Raw genomic sequence first — 25055 nt, forward strand, 5'->3', positions numbered from 1 at the left:
TTAATTTATAAAGGTATTACTGACACATTTTATATAGGGTTAGGGTCCAAACCAGCCAGGAGTCGAGATGGACCTAACTTTAAAGAAAATACGAAGGAACTGGGGTGGATAGAAGATATCGGATTCAAGACAACTAAAAACAGGTCCGGTTAATGGCTCTTACTTAGAATATTTACAAAACAAAACAAAAAATATAATATATTTACATTTACGCTAATAAGATTTACTATTTAATTTACAAGTAAGTGATATCATAAAAAGTGGATATTATAACAGATTAATCACCTCCCTAAAGCCTTATTTATTTTATTAAAAGGCTGATGTGAAGTGGTACAATATTTAACTTCTTTATTTGATACTTTTATTTATGTATTTATGTATAATGCGATGATGAACTTGAGTTGGTAAATAATGGACAAATGATTATAGCTCTTATACCATATACTATTTATATTATATCACGTTAAATATTAAAGTATAAAGAACCAGTTGGTTACATGTATATATTTTTATACATATTTAACTATATTTATAATAATATATTATTAATAACTTTTATATATTTTTTACCTCATTACATTATATAGTTAATATCGAAATTATAAATAATGTAAATAATATCGTGAAAAGTATGCAATAATTATAATATAAAATAATTTAAATATAAAAGTAAGTAGATTGCTGACCTTATTATATTATATTATATATTTATAATTAAAATTAGATATACCTTATAGTATACGTGCCCAAATTCAAAAATTTAAATATTGTAAATTAGTATCATAAAGTTATGTGTATTAATAAACCAATAACAAGTGGGTATAAATTGTGGGCCAAATAATATTTTATAAATTTTAAATTAAAATTTAATATGTATTTTTGTGTCTGGTCTGTGTGCTTATTTCAAAATTTTAAGGATAATCTATTTGTCTTGTACCAATTATAAATAAGGGATAAAAAAAAATATAACTTTTAGGTTTTTTTTATTTTTAATAATTAATTTACAAATCGTGATATCTGATCTCTACACAAATATTTATTTATATACAAATAATATATTAAAATTATTAATACTTTACTTATAATGTACACACAAAAATTACAAAACAATAACTGTATAATATGAAGTGGCTACACTTTATATAAAAAAATTTATTTTACAATCAGCTGCCTTTCTTCTTCAATAATATTGTAAAAGTCTAACTCATAAAATTTTATATTATTTGATAGGCTGAGTGAGTATATTATGAGTTTTTAAAAAAATTCTTGACTTTTTTAAATTTTCTTGAAAACTTTATTTAGTATATAATTATTTTATTATTTTTTTTTTGCTTTATTCTTTTTATTAAAAAAATTAAAATAAATATTTCCCTATATTGAGATAAATAAAAATAAAATACCGTCATTTTTTTTTCTTCACTTTAAAGACCCGTTTTTTTTGTCACATTCAATTTAAAGAATAGAGCTTTAGTAATAAATCTAGAGACCTGCTAACCCTGCCCGTAGCTAAAAAAAAAATTAAAAATAAAATAAAAACTATTTTTAAAAAAATCCGGGCCGGGCCTGAAAATTTTTAAAAGCCGGCCTGGACCGGACCTAATAATATAAAACACGGGCCTGGCCGTGAAAATGGTGCCTCTGCAGACCTCTGATTAAAACTATAAAATTTGTGATTTCTTTTTTGAAAGATAAGGTATTTTTTATGATTAATAATTAATTTTCTTAAAAAAAACCATATTTTATAAATTATTTTAAGGAGGAAAATATTTTCAAAAAAATATAGAATAAAGAGAATTAGCTTTTAATTTTTCAACCTTCTTTTAAGTTTTACATATTAGAATTATTGTAAGAAGAGATTAAATAAAAAGGATTAATTATGCTAATTTTTCGGTAATTTTAAATATTTTATTAAAAAAGAAGTAAAAGATAAGAAAGAAAGAAAGAAAGAAAGAAAGAAAGAAAGAAAGAAAGAAAGAAAGAAAGAAAGAAAGAAAGAAAGAAAGAAAGAAAGAAAGAAAGAAAGAAAGAAAGAAAGAAAGAAAGAAAGAAAGAAAGAAAGAAAGAAAGAAAGAAAGAAAGAAAGAAAGAAAGAAAGAAAGAAAGAAAGAAAGAAAGAAAGAAAGAAAGAAAGAAAGAAAGAAAGAAAGAAAGAAAGAAAGAAAGAAATGTCTATTTTAGATTTAAAGTAATTTTTTATTTTTAAATGGTCCAGTTTACACATCTTTTCACATCCTCTAGTAAACTTTTTAAATAGACTATTTTATTATGTGTTTATTTTCATTTTATTTAGTATGTATGGTAAAGTAATAGGTTTTTATGGCTTTATATATTAATAAATTATAAAATATTAATAATATAAAATAAAATAAAATAAAATATAATATAATATTAAAAAAATAAACAATGGTATAATAAACTATAAATAAAATATACTGTACTAATACTTGCATATAACAAAAGACCATTTAAATTTCTTTTCTTTTATTTTTTTTCTTCACTTTATTTTAATATATTTTTTGTTTCAAAAATTTTACCTTTAATTTTTACCCACTTTTAATCTTAGTTTTTATATCTTGAATGAGACATGATGTATATCTTATTTTCTTTAATTTTTTAAAAGTTTATATTTTAAAATAATTTTTCAAAAAATTTCAAAAATATTTAATTATGACATCGAAAAAGTTATAAAAGATATAAATTCTAATCAAGTATTCCGTGAAATATAATAATTAATAAGAAGGTAAAAATTCTGATTATTTTGGGCCATTATTTTAATTTTGAGTATATTCTAACAAATTTTTTTTTAATTATTTGACCTTTTATAGAGGAGGGTATTAAGAAACAGAGTTGTTAAAGGATCTAGATATAAAAATGTAGTATCTGTATCTGTATCTAGATAGATTTTTGATTAAAATATCTGTATCTAGATATTATTTTAGACGATGTATCTATATCTAGATCCATTTAAAAGGTATCTTTTAACAACTCTGATTAGAAAGTTTTTTAAAAAAAATAGTTAAAAATTGGGATAGATTGGCTCAGGCTTAAAAAATTTCTGGCCAAGATTTGCTGGCCTTTGGCTCTGATCATCATTACCCTGTTTTTAAGGTACTTTTTAATATGAATTCGCATTTCAATTTTTTTTCGTAGGAGGAGAAGAGTAAAGAAAAACGTTATGAAGTATTTTAGATCGGGGACGGTTTCAGATTTAATAATGTAAAAAGAAAAAACCCCCCATATCAAGGCCTAAGATCTATTTGAGTTCTCTAATTGGTCATTCAAACTATCACGTGACCTGCATTATTGTTGTTTAAACTGCTCGATTTTTTTTTTGGAAATGGGATTAATCAAACATTTTGGCGCCCAAAAAAAATTGCGAAGCCTGGAAATTTCCCTCATAGATTGCAGAAAAGTTTTGGGGTATTTATTATCAAAAATCTCTGGACACGCTTAATATTATTTTGGCTAAAAAAATGTTAATTTAATATTGCTTTGTGAGGCAAAAAATACCGCCAAGATTATTTCGATCCGGGGTCGATAAATGATCAAACACCGAAGATTTTGGGAAAATAAAATCTGGGCCGGACTTGATTACCGCTGCAAGGTCTAATCGACCTACGCTGCGGATCTAGGATAAATATTTTTCTCCATAAAATTATCAAAAGTCAAACAATTCATATTTAAAATACAAGAGAGGGGTTATGTTATGTTATGTCGAGAGTAGATGTTAACTTTTACTTACTCATTTTTTCTTCCTTAAAATAAACAAAGGGCCTTTACTTTTATTATAGTTGCTTATTATTTTAAAAAGTTCCCGTAATCATTTTATTTATTGATTGATTGATTGATCGATTATTTTAATGCGCTGTTAATCAATTTCGAAAAAGGTACATTTATTTCCCAAATCCAATCATATTTATATGTATGTTCGTATTGGTAATTTTGTTAAAGGGCTCGATTTTTTCCAATTTTTAAAAAAGGGCTAACTAAACATTATAGCCATGGAACATATTGTCCTAAGCATCGAGAATTTTGCTCAAGAGATATTCAGAAAAATCTTTAGACTTGCATAATATTCAGAGTTGTTAAAAGATACATTTTAAATGGATCTAGATACAGATACATCGTCTAAGATAATATCTAGATACCGATATTTTAATCAAAAATCTATCTAGATACAGATACCACATTTTTATATCTAGATACAGGATCTAGATACTTTAACAACTCTGATAATATTATTCTGGATAAAGTACTGAATTAGCCGTTTTAAAAATCGGCTTCAACACTACGTATTGGGATACAAAATTCGTTAGAGATTCGGAATCTTTTCAAATGAAGGAAAATTATTTTTTTTTAAAAAAAAACATCTGATTTTGGAAATGTTCCAGGATATTCTTAGAGTAAATCTAACCCTATAAATTTCAGAAATTTTTCGCCATTAACCTTTTGTGCATCTTTTTCTTATAAACCTTTATACGAAAAAAAAAAGATTAATATAATATTAAGGGTAGTTTCACGCTGTGAATGAAAGAAAGGAAAGGAAGGAAAGGAAAGAAAGGAAAGAAAGAAAGAAAGAAAGAAAGAAAGAAAGAAAGAAAGAAAGAAAGAAAGAAAGAAAGAAAGAAAGAAAGAAAGAAAGAAAGAAAGAAAGAAAGAAAGAAAGAAAGAAAGAAAGAAAGAAAGAAAGAAAGAAAGAAAGAAAGAAAGAAAGAAAGAAAGAAAGAAAGAAAGAAAGAAAGAAAGAAAGAAAGAAAGAAAGAAAGAAAGAAAGAAAGAAAGAAAGAAAGAAAGAAGAAACTATACACACGCTGCTAGAATACCTTTACGGGCCAAATCAGAATTTTTATATATATAACAATTATACTCACAGTAAATGATTTAAAATTGTAGAAAATTCTGAATACCCCGTGGATTTCCTATCCCGGGTACAACATAATTACTTACAATTACAATTACAATTATTAATGTAAAAATAATACTATACCACTTTAAGTATTTTATAATTATAATTTTCTCACGTCACAAGCTTTAATTTTTATTTTTTTTATGACAATATAAGTTGCAATCAATCGATTTTAACTATCAAAATCATTATATTTTTTATTTTTAAATTAAATATAAAAATAAAAATAATTTATTTAATTAAACATACTTTAAGTGTTTCAATTTTTTATTTTTAATCCATCATACCCAACGCAATGAATGACCAACCCAAATAAATTTTTTAAGAGCAAATTCCTTGACCGAGCCCTAATGTAAGATTAATCTCGAATAATTTCCTGACCCAAAACGACCAGAAAATTAGAATATAGAAAGAAAGGAAAAATACTCATTTATATTCCCAAGTATGCTCTTACTTAAGTATTAAATCTAGAATAAACGAAATTGTAGAAGAACATGCAATCAAATTATGATTGATGGGATGCCACTAATTAAATTTAAAACTGTTTTGTAGACCTCTAACCCCCCCCCCCCCCCGCCTCCTTTCCGTTAATTTTTTTTTAAAATTATTAAAATTGTTGTTTGTTAGATGGAAAAAAAGAAAACAAGAGTGAAATGAAAATCCCGAAATTAATTAAAATTATTTGGTATTCGACCCTTCAAATACTATTCGGTCAATATGTCGTTATTTGACCTGCCAAATGAAATCAAATACAATGAAGCCTTAATTAAGATATTAATTTCAATTTTGGTTTAATAAATTAGAGGCCCACCCGCCTACGCTAGCCCATACTGACGGATGAGAGTAGGTGGGAGAGTGGAAAAAATTTTAAATATTTGACGGGGTAAATACTGGCTGGTTAAAAATATTTTTAGGGAATAAAAATGGGCCCGAAGACCTGACATGAGAAGGTATTCGGGATTTCTCCCTCTGATTGGCAAGCAACTAACCCGACATTTTCTGTCATTTTGACACTTTTTTTTCTTCTTGTAATGCTTATAGAACCCAATTCATCGAAAAATTATATAATTTCGGAATTCGAAAAAAACAAATATAATTAGGTTCAAACCATTTATATTAAAAAAAAAATTCAAATTTTTTAAACGCCATATGTGGGGGGTAAATTATATTATGTGTTGAAAATGGACAAAAAATTATTCTTATTTTTTCAAACAAATTTATATAAATTAGGAATCAATAAAAAAATCGGTTATTTTTACGAATTACGATTATACCTTTATAGTGCAAATTGGACGCTTCAACGCAAAGTTTCAAAACGCAAATATTAAAAAAAACGCAAACGCGGCTATATTTTAAATAGAAGCGTTAATTTTTTTTTTAAATATTAAACGTAATGCTATCTAATTTAAATGAAAAGAGGAGTTGAAACGTTCAATTTTGTACGCGCTATAAAAGGTATAATATGGGCGGGGCGAGTTTTATCCTCGATCTCGATCTGGTAAGTGCATTCGCAAAATATAGATAATTAAATAAATTAATATTTTAATTTCAAAGTAAAATTTTTATAATTTTAGGTTTTTAATATTTTTTTAAAAAAAATAAAGAATAATCTTTAAAAATTATATTTTAAAAAAATATGGCAAAAAAAAATTTCTTTTTATATAAAAACCATCTACAAAAAAAAATGAAATGAAAAGAAGATATTTTTATAAAAGCGTGAATTTGTTAACCTTACGAATTTAATGTTCATTTAAAAATTATTTTGGATTCCATTCATGTTGCGAAAAATATTAAAATTCATTCAATAAATTGATAACGGAAAAGGTGGCATACACATATATATCCTCCCAAACTGTCGAATAGTTTTGAAGAAAAGGATTTCTCACTTAGATATACCCAAAAAATGAAGGACACATTTGAAGAAGGCGTTGACGAAGAGCGGCATCTACTTAACGGTATAAATAAATCTATTATTTCTTAATTAATTTTATGCGGGTTGAGATGAAACCCGATCACCCGAACCATACCATCTTATACACGAATCATCATTGAATCGGTATAGATGCACATAATACCTAGACCTGACCACGCATTCATAATGCAGCCTTTGAAAGCGTCGTTGAATGCAAATCAGCTGGGCCCGCCATTTTGGTAACTCGTATAGTAATTATTCTCATCTTAGAAAACTACTTTGCTTCCCTATCATCTCGATGATCAGGCAATTCTTTTAATAAAGTTTGCGTCACGCATAGGGATAAATTAGCCTCTCGTTTAAAATATTTTTTTAATAATGATATGGGTAATCAAAATGGCGTCCCCAACTGTTTTCTTTGATGCACACTTTTAATGAATGCATAGTCAGTCTAGGTATTATTATAAGTCGTTGGATATATGATAATTAATATTTCTTGTATTTTTTAAAAAAAACCAGAAAAATGTGCTAAATTTAGTTTCCCAGTAAATATCCTGATCTCAACGACGGGCAAGGAATGTCTAACCAAGAATCGCTCAGCAAATTTAGCCCTGATCCCAGCCAAAAACAAATTGAAGATGAGTTATCGAAAGGACCCATACTATGGAATGGATAATAATGCGGGTAACGACGGTCCGCTAAACCCCTTTTTTTTTTACAAATGTTTCCTAGACCAAATATCCAAATCTTCTTTGATATCCGACACCGTTTTCGCGATCGAGATTAATAAGGAGGATGGAGTTGATGACGACGATGAAATGATTCGACAAGATCGATATTTCGGTAGTTACGATCCGAGTCGCTATCCGCTCACTACAGGATCTCATTGCGGTAATGCGGGCTGCGTTTTACCGACTCCGGCAATTAAAGGTTGACTGTTTTATTATGAAAAAAATTATATTAACATAATTTATTGGCTTATTTATTGGCCAATGATATTATAAATAACTAAACTAGACTGGCGATTGATTTTATTAAAAGTGTACGCTCCATTGAAAGCCAGCTGAATTTTTTTTTTGAATATATAATTGTCGTAGTAGACGCCATTATGAAAGGTATTTCGTTTATATTCTTTTCACATTTCGAGTCTAGATGCTTGCTTTTCAATGGCGGACTTAAATGAATGTATACATTTTTTTTTAATGAATGAATCCTCAGCCTGGTATTTAAAATCATTGTTTGCATTGTAACATTACCTTAATTTAAAAAATATATATATATATTAAAGACGTTTTCGTACTGCGCAATGATGACGCCTCTAAGATAATAAATCTGCTGAGGAAATCGAAAGATATATCAAATTTCCATTACTTCCGCAAGATAATTGACGGTATTTTTCCTTCCTTTCTCCCTTCCTTTCTTTTTTCTTTCTTCCCCTTCCTTCCTTCCTTCCTTCCTTCCTTCCTTCCTTCCTTCCTTCCTTCCTTCCTTCCTTCCTTCCTTCCTTCCTTCCTTCCTTCCTTCCTTCCTTCCTTCCTTCCTTCTTATATCTTCTCATATCATATCGTATGACTTTTGATTCAAAATAATAAAATAAATAGACAATAGCAGTGAATGCCGAAGAATTCCAAGCAGTCGCACATTCACCCATCTGTGTAATGAATATTACCATAAAAATGGCGCCAACATGTTAGAAAAATCTCCCCTAACTCTCGACGATAATAGGTTTAACTCCATTTCCACTACTAGTACCCATATCAATTTGGAACCCTTCAAACTTAACGACATTTTTGACCACAAGGAAGATACTCGGGAGATGGTCAAACATAAGGATAACGGGACGGCTAATCTATTAATCGATATCGAGTCCGGCTACCATTCAAACGGTGGCGGCATAAATCCGTACCTGGAATGCGATAATCTTTCATCCTCATCCGATAACAAAGTATGATAATATACCGTCCACTCCTCATTAGAAACAATGTTTATCTGAAACAACGCTCTTGGACAAACTTAGGGTTTAAGGATGTATGGGGTTAGGATCAATATTATATTTTAAAAAAAAAATAGTTCCTCAATAGCTACCCGCCCACTTAGGTTTCCTAAATCAAGTAACCTATGATCAACTCAGCCAACCTTTTCCCTATAAAAATAACCTAAAGCTTCTAATTTGAGCCCCCTACTTAAAGATGGAGATGAATATTTTTGAATATAAAAACTTGGGCTAAGCCCGCTTCGGAGTTGCGGTTCATGATAGGTGACCTAATCATACTAGGTCCATTTTACCCCATTGTGCCAGTGTTGTTAAACGGCTCGATTTGAGCAGATTTTTTTTTAAAAAAAAGACTTATTTGGCTAATAGATGTCTAAACCTTTGTGCTATCTATGATCAAAATCATATGACTTGCGTAATATATTTTTCTGAATCAGATACAGAGCTAACCGTTTTCAAAAAATCGGCTCAAATCGAACCCCTTTAGCAACTTTAAATTTCTTATTCAATTTACATAATTACGAATAGCGGATAGCGAATTATTCGATCCGCTTCAACTAATCGAATACGAATAATGCATTATTTGATTCATATCAATTTAGTGAATAGCATAACTATTGCCAACCCATCATTCAGGTCCCCTCTTTTCTTAAAAAAATATTTTTATAAAAATTATAAAAATAAATGAATATCAACATAAAGGCTAAAAATGGTGGATGCGCAGACGCTTCGAACTGTATAGGAGACAATCTTACTTTAGATCGCCGTCACAAAAGCTCGGAGGCGATTGTCCAAGCCGGGTATTTCGATAATTCTACTATAGCGAATAGTCGCCGCCTCGACGAATATCCCAGGATCAACGATGATTCTAATCACGTGACGAATGGCATTGCGGATTCAATCGAAAATACGAACCACCAAACTCCGAACATAGATCGCACAGAGATACGCGATTTGTTGAATACCAAATTTTACAAACTTCAGGAGGAAGGAAAACAGTTAAACGACGGCTTTTGCCTTAACTGCATCGACAAACGGGTTAGAGGTTTAAACAATAACGAAAATATATTGCTCCGTCGAGAAGCTATCTGGAAGGAGAAAACTGATTATTGGTTAAAATTCTCTCACCATAACATCGAACCATATTCCTCGAATTCGGTTAATTTGGAGTCGAGTAATTCACATTTGACGGTTGGTAACCATTTAAGTAAGCGCGAATACGAACATGATAGTTATAAATCCGCGGAAATAAATTCTATCGCCAACCACCAAATCATTCATTTTGATCACTCTTGTCAACAAACAGCGAATAAAGAATCTGTAAATAATACACCCGATTTAGCCGCGCAATTTGATGATAAACCATCGCGAAATTCTAGGATCCTATCCGAAAAAGGTATTGGAAAATCTGGAAAAGTTCGCGATCAAAGTATCCCTGTTAAGTTGGAAGTGGATCCAAAGAATGTTGTTCAAAATAAGACGGCCTGCGCGCGCATCAGTAATGATGAAATTAGGATCAATGCGTTATCAGATTCTAATGGAAGCTCCCTCAATTCGAATGACTCTGATATATACGTTAAAATGGGCTCAATTACGTGCAAAAGCTTAACAAACAACATCTCGTACAGGTCACTCGATACCACAACTGACGATATATTGATGAGTTTAGCGGAAACCACGAAAGAACTAGAAGAAAATATACAGTCCCTAGAAAATATGAGCAAAAACATCGGTCATTGTAAAATCAAGATAGACCCCATAAATAATAAGGTCGAAAATATCAAATGTGCCAAGATTCCATATTCTCATTCCAAGACTGGAGAAAATAAGCTTAAAATATGCGATTACAATGACGTCAATTGCGATTGCTCTAAGATGTGGCAAAATTTACCTCTGAGACCCTTTCTTCCTTTAAATTTTCCGCACAAAAATATCCCACCACGCGGGCCATTTGATCCCCAATGCGATGAGGACGAATATTTAAGGAAGTTAGAAAAGAAGCACAAATTACTCACTCAAAAGTGCGAAGGGGAATTAAATCGTCCAGTTATCTCTAAAACTAATAAAAAATCGCCCAAAGTTAAAAGCGACAAGAGTCGAAAACGCCTAGGTTCCAAGGAGGAAAAGTTCACTTATCGATCTTTCGAAGCATGCGACTATGGCGATGACGATGTCTTTGACACAAAGGAAAATACCGATTGCGATAAAAATAAAATTCCCGACTTCGAAACATTTGCCTCCCGCTACAAGGACTCCCCCTTGAGCGCGAATGGGTCATCGACAAAGAAAAAGAAACGCTCCTCCATATCTTTACCAACGACCAAATCGGATTTCTATAACAACAATCCTAGTAACGACTTTGTAGGCCCTGGGCTGATGGGACAAAATGTCACCCCCAACGTTGTATCCCCTATCAAACGTTTGCTTAAAAGAAACTTCGTGTCGTTTATGGGTTCTTGGTTTAACAATAACAGCAACAATCACGGAGATAAGGAGGGTCCGCCATCGAACCCTGAAAGAGCTAAAGTAGACCATACCACCGATATTCGTAATAATTCGCCATATAATAACCATGAAAAGCATATCAAGCCTCCATCTGATGGCTACCTAGGCAAAAACGACCAGGGTGATGATGTAACTAAAATACCAACGTCTTGTAGCGATGATTCCGTTAGCAGAAAGGGTTCGTTTTATAACTCGATGCCCCGTAAAAAGAATTACATACTTATCAAGCCAAAATATCGCCTAGAATCATTGAACGAAACTCCCTGTAAAACGGCGTCACGTGATATCGCGAGAAACACCGTTACTCGCCAGTTCAAAGACGATGTCGACTTTGTTCGGGAAACGCGTAAGGTTTTCGATAATCAAAGCGCCAACATAGACAATCTTTTCTTATCGCATTATATTAAAGATGAATCCTCACTGTTCGGCACTATGACGAAGAGGAAACCATATTACTGTGTAGACGATTATTATCATAAATTCTGAACATTTTTTTTTTCAAATATAACTTTTGCATCGTATATTTTAGAAATTTTAAAAAACAAAAATAATATAATGTAATTAGCTCAGATGTATATATATTAAACTTAATTAATAATTTTGTTAAATTTATTTCGCAAGCGGTAACTCAGGTAATTTATAGATAATTTAAACAATTAAAGCATTTAAAATAAAAAAAACTTTCCCAAAAATCTCTATTTTATCTTTGAATCATACATTCTTGTGCAATTAGACAAAAAGGATTAGCGTATTATAGAATTATCTGTCGCTAACTTGTGTGGACAAATAATGCTAATTTTTATTTTTCAAATATCTAAAGTTTTTATATTGAATTAAAAATTTACATTTTTTAACAATAAAAATGTGATGGCAAATAACTTTTAATTATCTTCTTTTTTTTAGGAATTACAACGACTTAGCCTCGAAATTAAAAAGATCTTGTCCAACGATCTTCTACAACAGTTCCATCTGCACTCCCTGGCCAATAACGATATTATGCACAACCCACCTTCCCACTTCCTAACAAATTAAAAATTAGCAAAAAAGAGTGGGGGTAAGTTTTGACCCTCCCTCTACTTTCTATGACGATCCCGCATAATCTACATCCTATTTTTAAAATCAATATTTTTTTCTAACCATTTAGTATATCGGTTCAGTTGCGTTGCTCTAGTTATTTAACTTTTGTTTTTGTCCCATTTCCGTCTTTATCTTTTTAAAAAAAAGAATATGCTGATATCGTTGAACGTGTTCCGATGACACAAATGTCTTTCGCTGTAAGATTTTTTTTTAAAATAATAACTTGCTTCGTATCCGGTCCAGCTAAACTCAGATAGGTCAAACTAAATAATCACTCCCCCCCCCTTTAAGCCAATTATGATTTACTTCTTTCTTACCCTCCTACCAAATCTAAATTAGCAATAAAAGGAAATCAAAGCTACCCTACAATTACAATGCATTACCCCCCCCTACCCTTGCCACGCCCAGTGGCATAAGTTTTTGAGACTGCGCGTTATTCGCCAAAAAAATTTCCAGTCTTAAAAGAAATGAAGGGCGGAATACGAAGAGCCCATTCCCATTGACTTCTACAAGACGTAACAAACGGAAGTAAAATACTAATTTCATTAAAAGGGGAATTTTAACGCGATATTCAAAGGGTGAGCCAAAAGAGTGGGGCGTCGAACGGCTACGAATAACCGTCGAGTTCCATTCTGGTTTCTAAATTTAAAGTTGTAAAAATTGGTTTAGTTCCGATTATTTTCGTTTCGGGTTGGAAATCTATATCGGTTCATTCCGGGGTCTCGTGATCCGGTTTGATTCGATAGCCTGTGAGATCGCTTTGAATAAAATTTCCCGGATACTAAAAATTAATAATGTCTTAAAAAAAATGATTTTAAAAAAAAAAATTATGATTTTGTGTGTCCATTTTGACAAAAAATGGAGTAATATACTCACCCTCAAGATGGACGATAATGAGGAACCCATATGTAATACTAGGGTACGTTGCTTAATATATACGTCCATGATTTCCAATTGAAGCTCTGACCAAAATTAAAATTTTGGAAAATGAAACAAAGTTTATAGTCCCGTCTGAGCCCCCCCCCCTCCATAATATTTGGGTCTGTTTTTATGAGGAGGTTTGGGGGGGGGGGAATATGGCTAATTAGCTCCTGCCAAACCGAACCTATTAAGAGATGTGAACCCGAAAATTAAAGAGATATCAGTTAAGGATGAGAGATTTTGATCCTTTACTCAAAAAAATAATATATTCTTACTTAAATAATTATACTTATATCCCATATAATTTATATATTCCACGTAGTTTTAAAAAAATTAAAATTTAATAGACTCGTCTCTCACTGAAGGTAATATAATTTATTCAAACAATAACATATATAATATAATACTTTATTATAATAATATTGATAAATAAGATATTTTATAATGACTAAACATCAAAATTTATATTACACTATTTAAACATCATAATATAATAAACAATATTTGATAATTTGTTAAAATATATAATACAAACTACATTACTAAATTACTAAATTAGATATTATTTAACTAGTGCGGTGATAAGATGACGAGTATATATATATATATTATGTTTAAATTTTTGCACGTTTTAACTTGCTATTTTTGATATCTTTGTTCCCATATTTCTTTTTCTTTACCTAAAATATATGTGTAAATCATAGTGCTAAACGAAATTTAAAGTAACCAAAGATACACTGATATCACCTTTTTAGCCAATACCCCAATACTAACAAACAAGGTATCGTCCAATGCCCATTACCACTGCCAAGAAATAATGTAATCAGTAGAGACCTGCAGGAAATATTTGGTTTTTCAATATCCGTGCCGGGCCGTATATTTAAAAACCAAATATTTTTTAAATCGCCATTATTAAGCTATAAAAATCAAAAATAAATATAAAAAAAATCCGTGCAAACAGTATCTCTGCAGGTCCATAAAATTTCTAAAGACAAAATTAAAAGAAAATACGATGTAAAAATTAACAGCACTTTCCTTTTTATATAAAAGATTAGAAAATAATTTATAAAACTATATTTGAATTATAATAATCTTATAAAAATAGCGAGTTTTAAAAGAGATTCGAGTTTATTTTACATAAAAATTCATGTGGTATGTTAGACTAAAAAAAATAAATTGTATATGATAGAATTTTCGATATTAAGATTTTCTTTAGTATCGGATTGGTTACCAGCGCATCTCTGATAAAAAAATCTTATAAACAGCCGTAAGTTATACAATAAACACAAGACGGGCTGGGGTGCCCTGATAATAACAAGGCCAAAAGCATTAAAATTTTACTTTTACCCATACCATCAGCCGATACTACAACCATTCATTGTTGCAAAAAAAATAATTGATATTTAATAGTGCTTGTAAACGCTACTTCTTCGAAATAGAAACGCGTCCCTCGTTACTTTTGAAGAAAAAAAAACGGAACGCGTTACATTTACTAGTTTTACCTTGTGCCAAAAAATAAACGCGTTTACTCGCTATTCAAAAAAAAAATATGCAAAATCGCTCATTAGAGTCCATTTTTTAAAACGGCCAAATTATCTGAACTAGAAACGTGGCTTAAATTATATATCCAAAATTTGTTTAAAGTATCGGAGTGAAACTTCCTACCTTTTATTTAGTATTTTAAGGATTCATTTCTTTTGCTTCAAATAAGCCCCATCTTCGCAATGAATATTTTGAGTGAAAGGAAAATAATAAAAATCAAAGACTCGCAGTCCCGGCCCGGGTGCATGGCCAGGGTACATGGCCGGGTCGAGCTATATTTTAATTTTTTTTAAATATACCCGTGAACCGAGCCATATATTTTAAAACCTCAATATTTCGCAATTATTAGCTATAAAAATTTTTAAAAAACTCGGGCCGGGCCTCAAAATATAAAACTAGGGCCCTACAAATGATACCTCTGCAGGTCCGATAAAAATAAACAAAAAAAAGTAGGGCTGCGCCGATATTAAATATCGGATCGGCACCGATATTTGGCGTGTTCCGGAAATATCGGATCGGGCAGACACCTGTTAAAAACCGATCCGATCTTTTTTAAAAAAACAATGCAATGCAAATGCACAATTTTATTTCTTTTTTTAAATAGATTTATAGTATTTTTAAAAGGTTTTTTTTTATAAAAATAGAAAGGAACACCCAAAGTTTTATTTATTTTAAATCTTTTTTAAATAATAACGCCATTTTTATTATTTATACTTTAAATAGAATAATTTTTTTTTTAAATATGGTATCTGAATTATGGAAAATATTTTACAAAAGACAAAGATAATTTTGCAAAATGCGTTATCTGCGGAATCATCTGAGTCTGCCTTCAGTACGGCAGGGGCTATAGATAGTCCATATCGTAGAAGCTTATTGCCACAAAATCTAGAGGCCCTCATATTTATTTTAAAAAAATCTAATATATTATAATTTTAAATATTATATATTACAATTTTATAATTCATACCAACATAAAATGGATATATTATTTCAATATACATTTTTTTAATTATAGTCTTAATTGTAAAAAATAAAAAAAAATTAAATTAAATGCATAATTCGATTTTTTGCATAAAAAATATTGATATAAATAGTTAAAGGGGGGGGGGGGAGGGAAGGGTGAAAAATCAGTATAAATATCGGATCGGTTTTGAGGCAATGTCGGAAAATATCGGATCGGTTTTGAGGCAATGTCGGAAAATATCGGATCGGTTTTGAGGCAATGTCGGAAAATATCGGATCGGTTTTGAGGCAATGTCGGAAAATATCGGATCGGTAAAAAATATGTGGATAGGCACAGCCCTATTTGGTTCCGTCGTTTTTTCACATATAAAAAATATTTTTTAAATAGTATTAAATTGTCGTTATTTCAGGCAATATTAAAGTAAGCCTTGGATATCAGTGCATTTTGTAAAAAATAAATTAAAAATAAAAGAACTTACTATGTTCATAAATCTTTCTCACTGTGATAAAATAAAATATAAAATAATATTTAGTAATGGAATCATAAAAAAACGTAATATTAAAATAAAAAATTAGTTACAAATTTCCAATATTAAAAAAAAAAGAATTAAAACTTGAAATGCAAAGAATGTCTTTCACTCCTGTTGTGCTGTTTTTCCTTGTCCGTCAGTGGGACATATAAGACTCCCATCAGAATGGCTTCTTTAATTTCACCATCCATTCCTTTATCGTACTGCATCAAATCTTGCCCAAAAGAGATTGATCCCACGGGGCATATTAACCTACCTCCCTTGGCTAATTGATCTAATAACTATATAAGGGATGCAAATTAGATTAAATAAGATTGTTATATGCCTAAATTATCTTTTAAGTAATAAAAAGTTGTATCATTGAGGTAAATTATATAAGTAGAGGTCAGTGTTGTCCAGCAAAAAGATTTTACGGCTGGGCTGGACCCATTAAACTATTTCTAGACCGAACCAAGATACAAATTTGTAAAGAATGTCTAAAAATATCAATTTATTTAATATTAAATATTTATAATATTTAAATTATTTCTTATATTTTTGGATACATGTCTAAAACGAAGAGCTAAACAATAATATTGTTAGCTATTACATTTTTAATAAGGTCAAGAGATCACGACAATTAAGACTATCATGACATGATAATCCACATATTTTATTTTAAATATTCCTCACGTAAAATCATACTCTTTGCATATTCAAAAACATATATATTGCAATGGCGCATATAAAATAATATACCATTTCACATTATAAAATCATATTAATTGCTCACGTAGAATTTTTTTAGAAATTTAATTTTAAACCCAAAATCTGGTAGCTTTAAAATAGGTAATCTTTCCATTAAAATTTGCTGCCATTTTTTTTTATGTAAACTATTTTGAAAAGAATATTTAAGGTTATAAAAGATACAGAACGCTTGGCATCTTCGATCATTTTACAAGTTGGAAGATAAAATATTAAAATTTTAAATTTGATTATTATGAAAATTTCACAAAAATATTAGAACTATTTGCATAGATTCTCAATTATGGATTTGGTACAAGTGAGATTTTTACTTCGAAGGATTTATTAGTAATTATCTAGTGTATCGCACTTTTAGAGGTTGGGAGTAAGTTCTCTTCGCTGTATAACCATCTAAGGGCTTTTTCACGTGACCAACCCAACCACCATGTTTCACCAATTTTTTTTAGCTCCATCGCATATTTGGCCGGATATATTGTTTAGAAGGATAAATCCTCCATTCTTTAATTTGATTCATCAAATCAGCTGCTGCCTTGTGCAATATATATTTGTCTGCTATCTCTCTCTTTTTATATATATATTAATATTAAATTCCTAATTTACGATTGTCCTAGATAACAAAATTATTTGATAAACTCTTCCCTTGGATTTTGATTTATCAAAGTTTTAGCTAACATTTACTATATTTGATTATGAAAATAGCTCTTTAAGTGGTCCTTGAGTATTTTATTATTCTTTTGCTATTCATATGATCCCAAGAAAATTACAATAATTTGAATTATTTGCATATAGCTTTATTATCTCAAATTTTTGTTTTATAAATCCTGGAAAATGCGCGATGATGCATTTTAGTGGGCAAGCTCCAGTCGGGGTCCGCGAAAGCATGTTCAAAATCAATGGCGGACGCCTCAGATGCCTGAAAGAGGGTGAGTCAGAAGTCTTTCTGAACAGGCCAACAGGGTTCCTATGTGACAAATATAATGATAATAACAGAACCCTGGAGGTCATCCAGAAAATCAACGGATCTAAGTTAGCCTCATGGAAAAAGCTCGACGCAATCAAAACGTTCGTGTTTCTTACCTTGAGTTTTACGATGCGTTGTGACCTCTTTGCGGAGGAAGTCTGTGATAAGATAGACAAAGAAATTCGCTCAGTGATCAAGTCTATACTCTCTCCCTCGATCGGCTGTGAACAACTACATATACGGGTCATGTAAGTTAGGTGCTATAGGAATCCCGTTATTAGCCGAGGATAGCGACATTTACCGTATAGACAATGCCTATAAGCTACTAACCTCAAAAGACCCCCTGATCAGAGAGTTGGCTATGACGGAGCTTGGGAACATGGTGGCTAATCGAACTGGCACCTGGTAGATGCATCATCGATAGACATCGCTGACTACCTATCGGGAGTAAATGATGAGCGGTTCAAAAACTTAGCAAACTCCTATAGGAACATATGGACAAGGGCTCGCCAGGCATCGTCGAGACTTACCGTGACGTGGGAAATGATTGGGGAAGTATTCATGCTTATCAAGGACGATGTTGCGTTGGAACCTCTCTGTCGCAGGTTGGTGGTTAAGCGATTGAGGGAGGTGAGGAGGTCACAAAGGGACCGGGATCTTCGGGAGCTCAGGAACCAGGGCAAGGTAATGGAGTGTGTTGGTCAACACACGGCTGTTTTTAAGCGCTTGACGACGGCATCATGCCGTTCAACCATCCAACGCGAGTGACGCATTCAATGATTTAGGACGTGGGGAAGTGTTTCGTTTGATATCCCGCACCTCCTACATCTTTGATCTCTCGTGTTGCCCGGTCTTGCATTCAAGGGTAACTTGTTGAGTCTCGCCCGGTGAATAAATCTCCATACGTGGGATGATATGTATTGTCCGCTAGTAAGGAAGAAATGACTCGCCGGGTGTTGACCAACACACTCCATTACCTTGCCCTGGTTCCTGAGCTCCCGAAGATCCCGGTCCCTTTGTGACCTCCTCACCTCCCTCAATCGCTTAACCACCAACCTGCGACAGAGAGGTTCCAACGCAACATCGTCCTTGATAAGCATGAATACTTCCCCAATCATTTCCCACGTCACGGTAAGTCTCGACGATGCCTGGCGAGCCCTTGTCCATATGTTCCTATAGGAGTTTGCTAAGTTTTTGAACCGCTCATCATTTACTCCCGATAGGTAGTCAGCGATGTCTATCGATGATGCATCTACCAGGTGCCAGTTCGACTAGCCACCATGTTCCCAAGCTCCGTCATAGCCAACTCTCTGATCAGGGGGTCTTTTGAGGTTAGTAGCTTATAGGCATTGTCTATACGGTAAATGTCGCTATCCTCGGCTAATAACGGGATTCCTATAGCACCTAACTTACATGACCCGTATATGTAGTTGTTCACAGCCGATCGAGGGAGAGAGAGTATAGACTTGATCACTGAGCGAATTTCTTTGTCTATCTTATCACAGACTTCCTCCGCAAAGAGGTCACAACGCATCGTAAAACTCAAGGTAAGAAACACGAACGTTTTGATTGCGTCGAGCTTTTTGAATGAGGCTAACTTAGATCCGTTGATTTTCTGGATGACCTCCAGGGTTCTGTTATTATCATCATATTTGTCACATAGGAACCCTGTTGGCCTGCCCAGAAAGACTTCTGACTCACCCTCTTTCAGGCATCTGAGGCGTCCGCCATTGATTTTGAACATGCTTTCGCGGACCCCGACTGGAGCTTGCCCACTAAAATGCATCACCGCGCATTTTCCAGGATTTAAAGCTAGTCTAATCCTTTCACAGTCAGACGCCACGATATCGAGTCTCCGCTGCAGATCATTGGCGCAGCCGGTCAACAACACGATATCGTCTGCATACGCAAGAGTGGTTGAGTCTATTGGGTCACTCTCTTGTTTTCGCAGCAACGGATCTTTAGCGATATTGAACAATATACCTGATAGGGGACATCCTTGCTTAACTCCCGAACGGAATAATATTTCATCCGTAAGTCCATCATTGAGGATGAAACGCGTTCCTGTCCCATTGTATAAATAAGTCCTTTACAATATCAACTACACTGCTGTTAGCCCCAATAGCTCTGAGCCCAGCTAGCATCGCATGGTGAGGAATAGAGTTGAATGCACTTGCTAAATCTAACCAAGCCATGCACAATTCTTTCTTCGATCTTCTTGCCTCCAATATACTGTTTTGGAGCACGAAGTTATGCTCGAAGACCCCATCATATGGCATGAACCCTTTCTGCCCTCTGGAAATGAGCCCGTTCTCGTCCACGTGGGTCCGCCTAGCTAGAAAACCGGTGTACAATTTGTATATGCATACTGTTCAACGAGATTGGTCTCCAATTGTGGATATCTGCTTGATCACCCTTTTTGTGTATGAGAACGGACACGGACTGCTTCCAAGAGTCAGGGATCCTACCATGCTTCAGGCATATGTTGAAGACGTGGGTTAAAAGAGCATGAAAAAAAAAATTTAATAACTTTTTCTTCTCTTTTTTTTCGCGGCTGGCACCATATAATTAAAAGGCCAAAATATGGGATTTAAAAAATAGAATTTTAAAAAAAGTAAATAGTATAAAATTAAGGCATATATATAGTAGTTATAAATTTCAAAGATATATATTTAATACATTTTTCAAAATGTTATTTTTTCAGGAATTTTTTTGGGAACGATTGAACCCTACCAGGGGACCAGTAGCCCCTACAACGGTGAGGGTCCGAAGCAACTGCTTCTAAAAATTTGAATGGGGGTACTTAAAAAAAATTATTTAATTCTTTTATTGTTTTACTTCCATAACCAAGTGATTGCTGGTTTATGATATAGGACTCGACCTGTGATTCCGTATACATATTAAATTTAATAATAGATGGGGGGGTCTTATTACATTTTAATAAATTTTGGTCGATGTTTAGCGAATTAGGTTTTGTCATAAAATTATTTTAACCAATTTCAAAATACGCCTAAAAATATTAACCAAAATTATTACAAATGCTTATTTAACAATTGCACATGGCATAATATAAGAGATGATAAATTCTTACTACCTGATATACTGCCAAGACTTCTTAATACCATGAAAGATCCATTTCTTAATAAACCATTTTATCAATGAAAATTTTTTATCTAAACAATTAAATAATGATGATTAGAGGTCATCGTGTAACGGTGGGTAACGGCGTGAGTGTGAATAAATTTTAAATTATTAGACGTGACGGGCCTTCCCAAAATTTTTCCCGGGCGTGATCAAGCGTGAACAATTTTTTTTATAAATATAAATTTGCGATTTTATAATTAAAATACATATTTTCTAATTTAATTTAGCTCTTTTTTTAAAAAAAAAAAAAAAAATTTTTTTGAAAACAAAAAATATTTTTAAAGCATAAAAGTAATACATATTAAATATCTCTAAAAAATAAAATTTTATGGATGCCAGCCAGTGCGGCAAAAAAAATATAATTTAATTGTTTTTTAAAAAAAAAAGATTCCGAATCCCTTTAAATATTTTTTTTTAAAAATTTATTTTTGTTATTAAACCGGTTCAAGTTTTTATATTTTAGAGAAATAATTTAAATATCCAGAATTATATAAATGTTTTCTTATAGCACTGGCCGTTCCTGCAACACAAGTTTCTATAGAAAGGGCTAAGTTCAAATAATATATTTAAAAATGAGAAATTTTGAATCTTATATATTTTTTTTATATATAATTCATATGTCCCTGTTTAAATGTTCAACGATTATTGTTGCAATAATTCGGATTTTTTATAAATATATTTTTTAATATTTTTTAAAACAAAAAAAGTCTTAACCTCATCCCTTTTCATTCATTGTATGCCTTAATTTTATATTATTTACTTTTTTTTAAATTCTCTTTTTAAATCCCTTATTTTGGCCTTTTAATTATATGTGGTGCCAGCCACAAAAAGAGAGAAGAAAAAGTAATTGATTTTTTTTTTCATGGGGATTTGAGATCCCGAATAAAATGTATTCAAGATCTTGAATCCCCACATTGGGATTCCGAATCCCACATGATTCCATATCCCAATTATATTAATATTAAATTCCTAATTTTACCTACAGCAGCATTAATAACTTTATTAACGATTGTCCTAAATAACAAAATTATTTGATAAGCTCTTCCCTTGGATTTTGATTTATTGAAATTTTACCTAACCTTTATTATATTTGCTTATGAAAATAACTCTCTAAGTGGTCTCTGAGTATTTTATCATTCTTTTGTTATTCATATCATCCCAAAAATATTCCCTTAATTTGAATCATTTGCATATAGCTTTATTATCTCAAATTTTTGTTTTATACATGGATACTATTGCAAATCCATTGATTCTTTTCAATTATAATTTTAAAAATTGAATTTGAATGATAAAATAATGCATTAAGATGTAAATAAATCAAAATTGACTTTAACTCTGCAATAATTATTTTTTTAATAAAAAAACTCCACAAATAAAATAGCAATATCTAAATGATAATCCTTAAGAAATAAATTCAATTAAATATCATATATGAATATGATAATAGAAAAGTCATATTTTATATGATAAAAAAATTATATATATTTCTTATTTATTTGCCTGCCCTGCCTCAAAAATTGAAGTTTTCTTGGGGCATTGTGGGAAAAATGCCAACTTGGATTAAAAAAATAGAAGTAGTTAAAATAATTTAATATATGATATAGATATTTAATTAATAATTTTGAATATTAAATGATAAAAATATAAGAAAATGATCTCCTTATATCTAAAATTATCAGTTGCATGCTGGGCCAGGCCAAACTTTTCAAAAAGTTACACAGACCAGTTGGGAGTGACCTCTAATTACATTTAATTATAAATATAACATATAATTACAGATTTTGGTTTATCAGGACTAGCTGCTCCCACATGAATTGCATTGTAAGGTGATAAAGCTTTATATCCTAATCTTCCATCACCCTCTGTAAAAAAAAAATTTTTATTATAAATTAAATGGTTGGTTAACCAAAATCTTCAAAAAAATTTGGTATAGTATAACCTATAATTTTAACTAAGTCTTTACTCAACAAATGAGCATGATGTTTTTTAATGTTTTCAAGTGAGCTTTCTACCAATTCAGGAATGTGCTCAACTCCTACAGCTTTTCCATTCGGAGATACCTTAATTGATATAAAAATATATATCACTAAGAAGATTAAATTTACCATCATACCCATACAGGCTGTTAAGTAACCACTTCCAGATCCTATATCCAATGCTTTATCACCAGGTTTAAGATGATCCTTTAATAATTCTAAAGCAGCTGCATGCTAAATAATACAATATGCATTATATACATAATAAAATGTCACCATATGTGGAGCACTTATTGTAACCCCATAACTAATCGATTGTGGTGAATCTACATAAGGAGAATTTTTTATGAAATCTTTTCTATCAATTTGTAGCATAATTTCTTTAATTCTTTCACTTTTAATAACCCCATGTTCTTTAAAATAAAATAAAAAATTTTACAGAATAAAATTTAGTTATTTAAAATATTACCCCATAATGAATTTATAAACTCCGTATTGTTAGATCCATATGATCTCCAAGCCATTCCAAAATTTTTGGCCCAACTGGTAAAAGAATAGATGTTACATAACGATAACATAGAAAAATAGAAAAAAAGGGAAGTCATAATAATGAATATTTTGTATAGCTATAGGGCCGAATTAAGATGGTGGCAGATAACATAAAAGATAAATAATAAGAGAAAGTATTTAACGTTTTCTTTATTATGTGATATATTTATAAATTATCACTGAAAAAAATTAGTATATTTTGATTATCAGATACTTGGATAAAAAGCAACTAAATATTTCGAAACAATGATTCATTATTCTTTGATAAACTTTGCCAGGATGGAGCAGTATCTTAATAAACAGTGTGGGAAGGATGGGTAGAACTATTCTATGCTGTCCAGAGATTTACGAACCAGTGGCGTATCCAGGATTTTCTTATAGGGGGGGGGGAATTTTTGGGGGCTTCGCCCACAAACTGGCCTTCGGCCAGTTTTTCCGGCCTTCGGCCGGGTCTTATTTAGCTATTCTATTAAATTATTCATAATTTAATTATATTTCTATTTTTAACTATTATTTACTAATTCGTGCTTATGGATAGGATATTATAAGCCTCTTTTTTTATTATTTCAAGATAGGTATATTATATTTAATAAAAGTTTTTTTAAATGTTAAGTTGAAATAAAGTGTAATGTCATTTTTTTTATAAAATTTGCTTTAAAAACTAGCCTCAGCTTAAATTCTCATACAATATAAGTAGAATATAATTTTTTTATTGAAAATACTAATAGTAGTTTAAAATATTGACTAGAAAATAATTAAATTAACAAGTTTTTTAACTTCTTATCAAATACAAGATTTTTAATTATTTCGTTTGTCGTTGGAACCAAATCTCTGTGTATATTTAACAGAGCTAACCCATTTAGCCGAGATTCAGTACTTCGTAATTATGTTTTCAACCCTCTCAAGTTGGAAAAAGTCCTTTCATTCGTACATGTTGTAATAGGCAAACATGCAAGAATATAAAACAACTTCGAAATATTAGGAAATTGAGCCAAGATTTCTTTACACCGATTGAGCGCATCAATAGCATGCTCAGGTAAAATAGCTAAACGTATAAATATTTATACCACAATTCGAATTCACTGATTAAATTTATTTCAGTATCAATCTCATAGGAATAAAATTTTTCTAAATATTTAATTTTACCAATAGTGGCATTAGAAAATGAAGAAGGAGTTTTGGGTAATAAAACTTGAAGATTGCTAAAGACTTGTTTTTTATCTAAAACCCGTACTTTTATTTGCGATAGTATCTAAGAATGGGATGAAAATGGATATTTTATAATATTCTTCAGTTGAGCCAATATTTATTTTCATCTCAATAATGGCCTAG

General features: G+C 31.2%; 2 protein-coding genes across 5 annotated transcripts; one reads left to right on the forward strand and one right to left on the reverse strand.

Annotated features, from left to right (window-relative positions):
* Positions 1 to 1404: 1404 nt before the first annotated feature.
* On the reverse strand, positions 1405 to 23766 carry LOC135929193 (protein-L-isoaspartate(D-aspartate) O-methyltransferase-like). 4 transcript variants are annotated; one of them, XM_065465745.1, is made up of 8 exons: positions 23644 to 23766; positions 23451 to 23587; positions 23304 to 23408; positions 23138 to 23258; positions 22975 to 23060; positions 16434 to 16630; positions 16295 to 16319; positions 1405 to 1416 (listed from the first exon to the last, which is right to left on the reverse strand). In XM_065465745.1, exons 1-7 carry the CDS (start codon positions 23750 to 23752, stop codon positions 16304 to 16306), a joined length of 771 nt encoding a protein of 256 aa, XP_065321817.1. In that variant the 5' UTR covers positions 23753 to 23766; the 3' UTR covers positions 1405 to 1416; positions 16295 to 16303. The 4 variants fall into 4 exon arrangements, with proteins under 4 accessions (XP_065321817.1, XP_065321818.1, XP_065321819.1 ...); XM_065465747.1 differs by lacking the exon at positions 1405 to 1416 and adding an exon at positions 13868 to 13994 and having other exon boundaries at positions 16299 to 16319; positions 23162 to 23258; XM_065465744.1 differs by lacking the exon at positions 1405 to 1416 and adding an exon at positions 13869 to 13994 and having other exon boundaries at positions 16299 to 16319.
* Positions 6779 to 11934, forward strand: LOC135928231 (uncharacterized). The gene is made up of 5 exons (XM_065464630.1): positions 6779 to 6861; positions 7338 to 7748; positions 8107 to 8208; positions 8420 to 8763; positions 9514 to 11934. Exons 1-5 carry the CDS (start codon positions 6810 to 6812, stop codon positions 11800 to 11802), a joined length of 3198 nt encoding a protein of 1065 aa, XP_065320702.1. The 5' UTR covers positions 6779 to 6809; the 3' UTR covers positions 11803 to 11934.
* Positions 23767 to 25055: the final 1289 nt, after the last annotated feature.

Source organism: Gordionus sp. m RMFG-2023, chromosome 4, assembly GCF_954871325.1.
Source record: "Gordionus sp. m RMFG-2023 chromosome 4, tfGorSpeb1-WG-v2, whole genome shotgun sequence".
Classification (NCBI taxonomy): domain Eukaryota; kingdom Metazoa; phylum Nematomorpha; class Gordioida; order Chordodea; family Parachordodidae; genus Gordionus; species Gordionus sp. m RMFG-2023.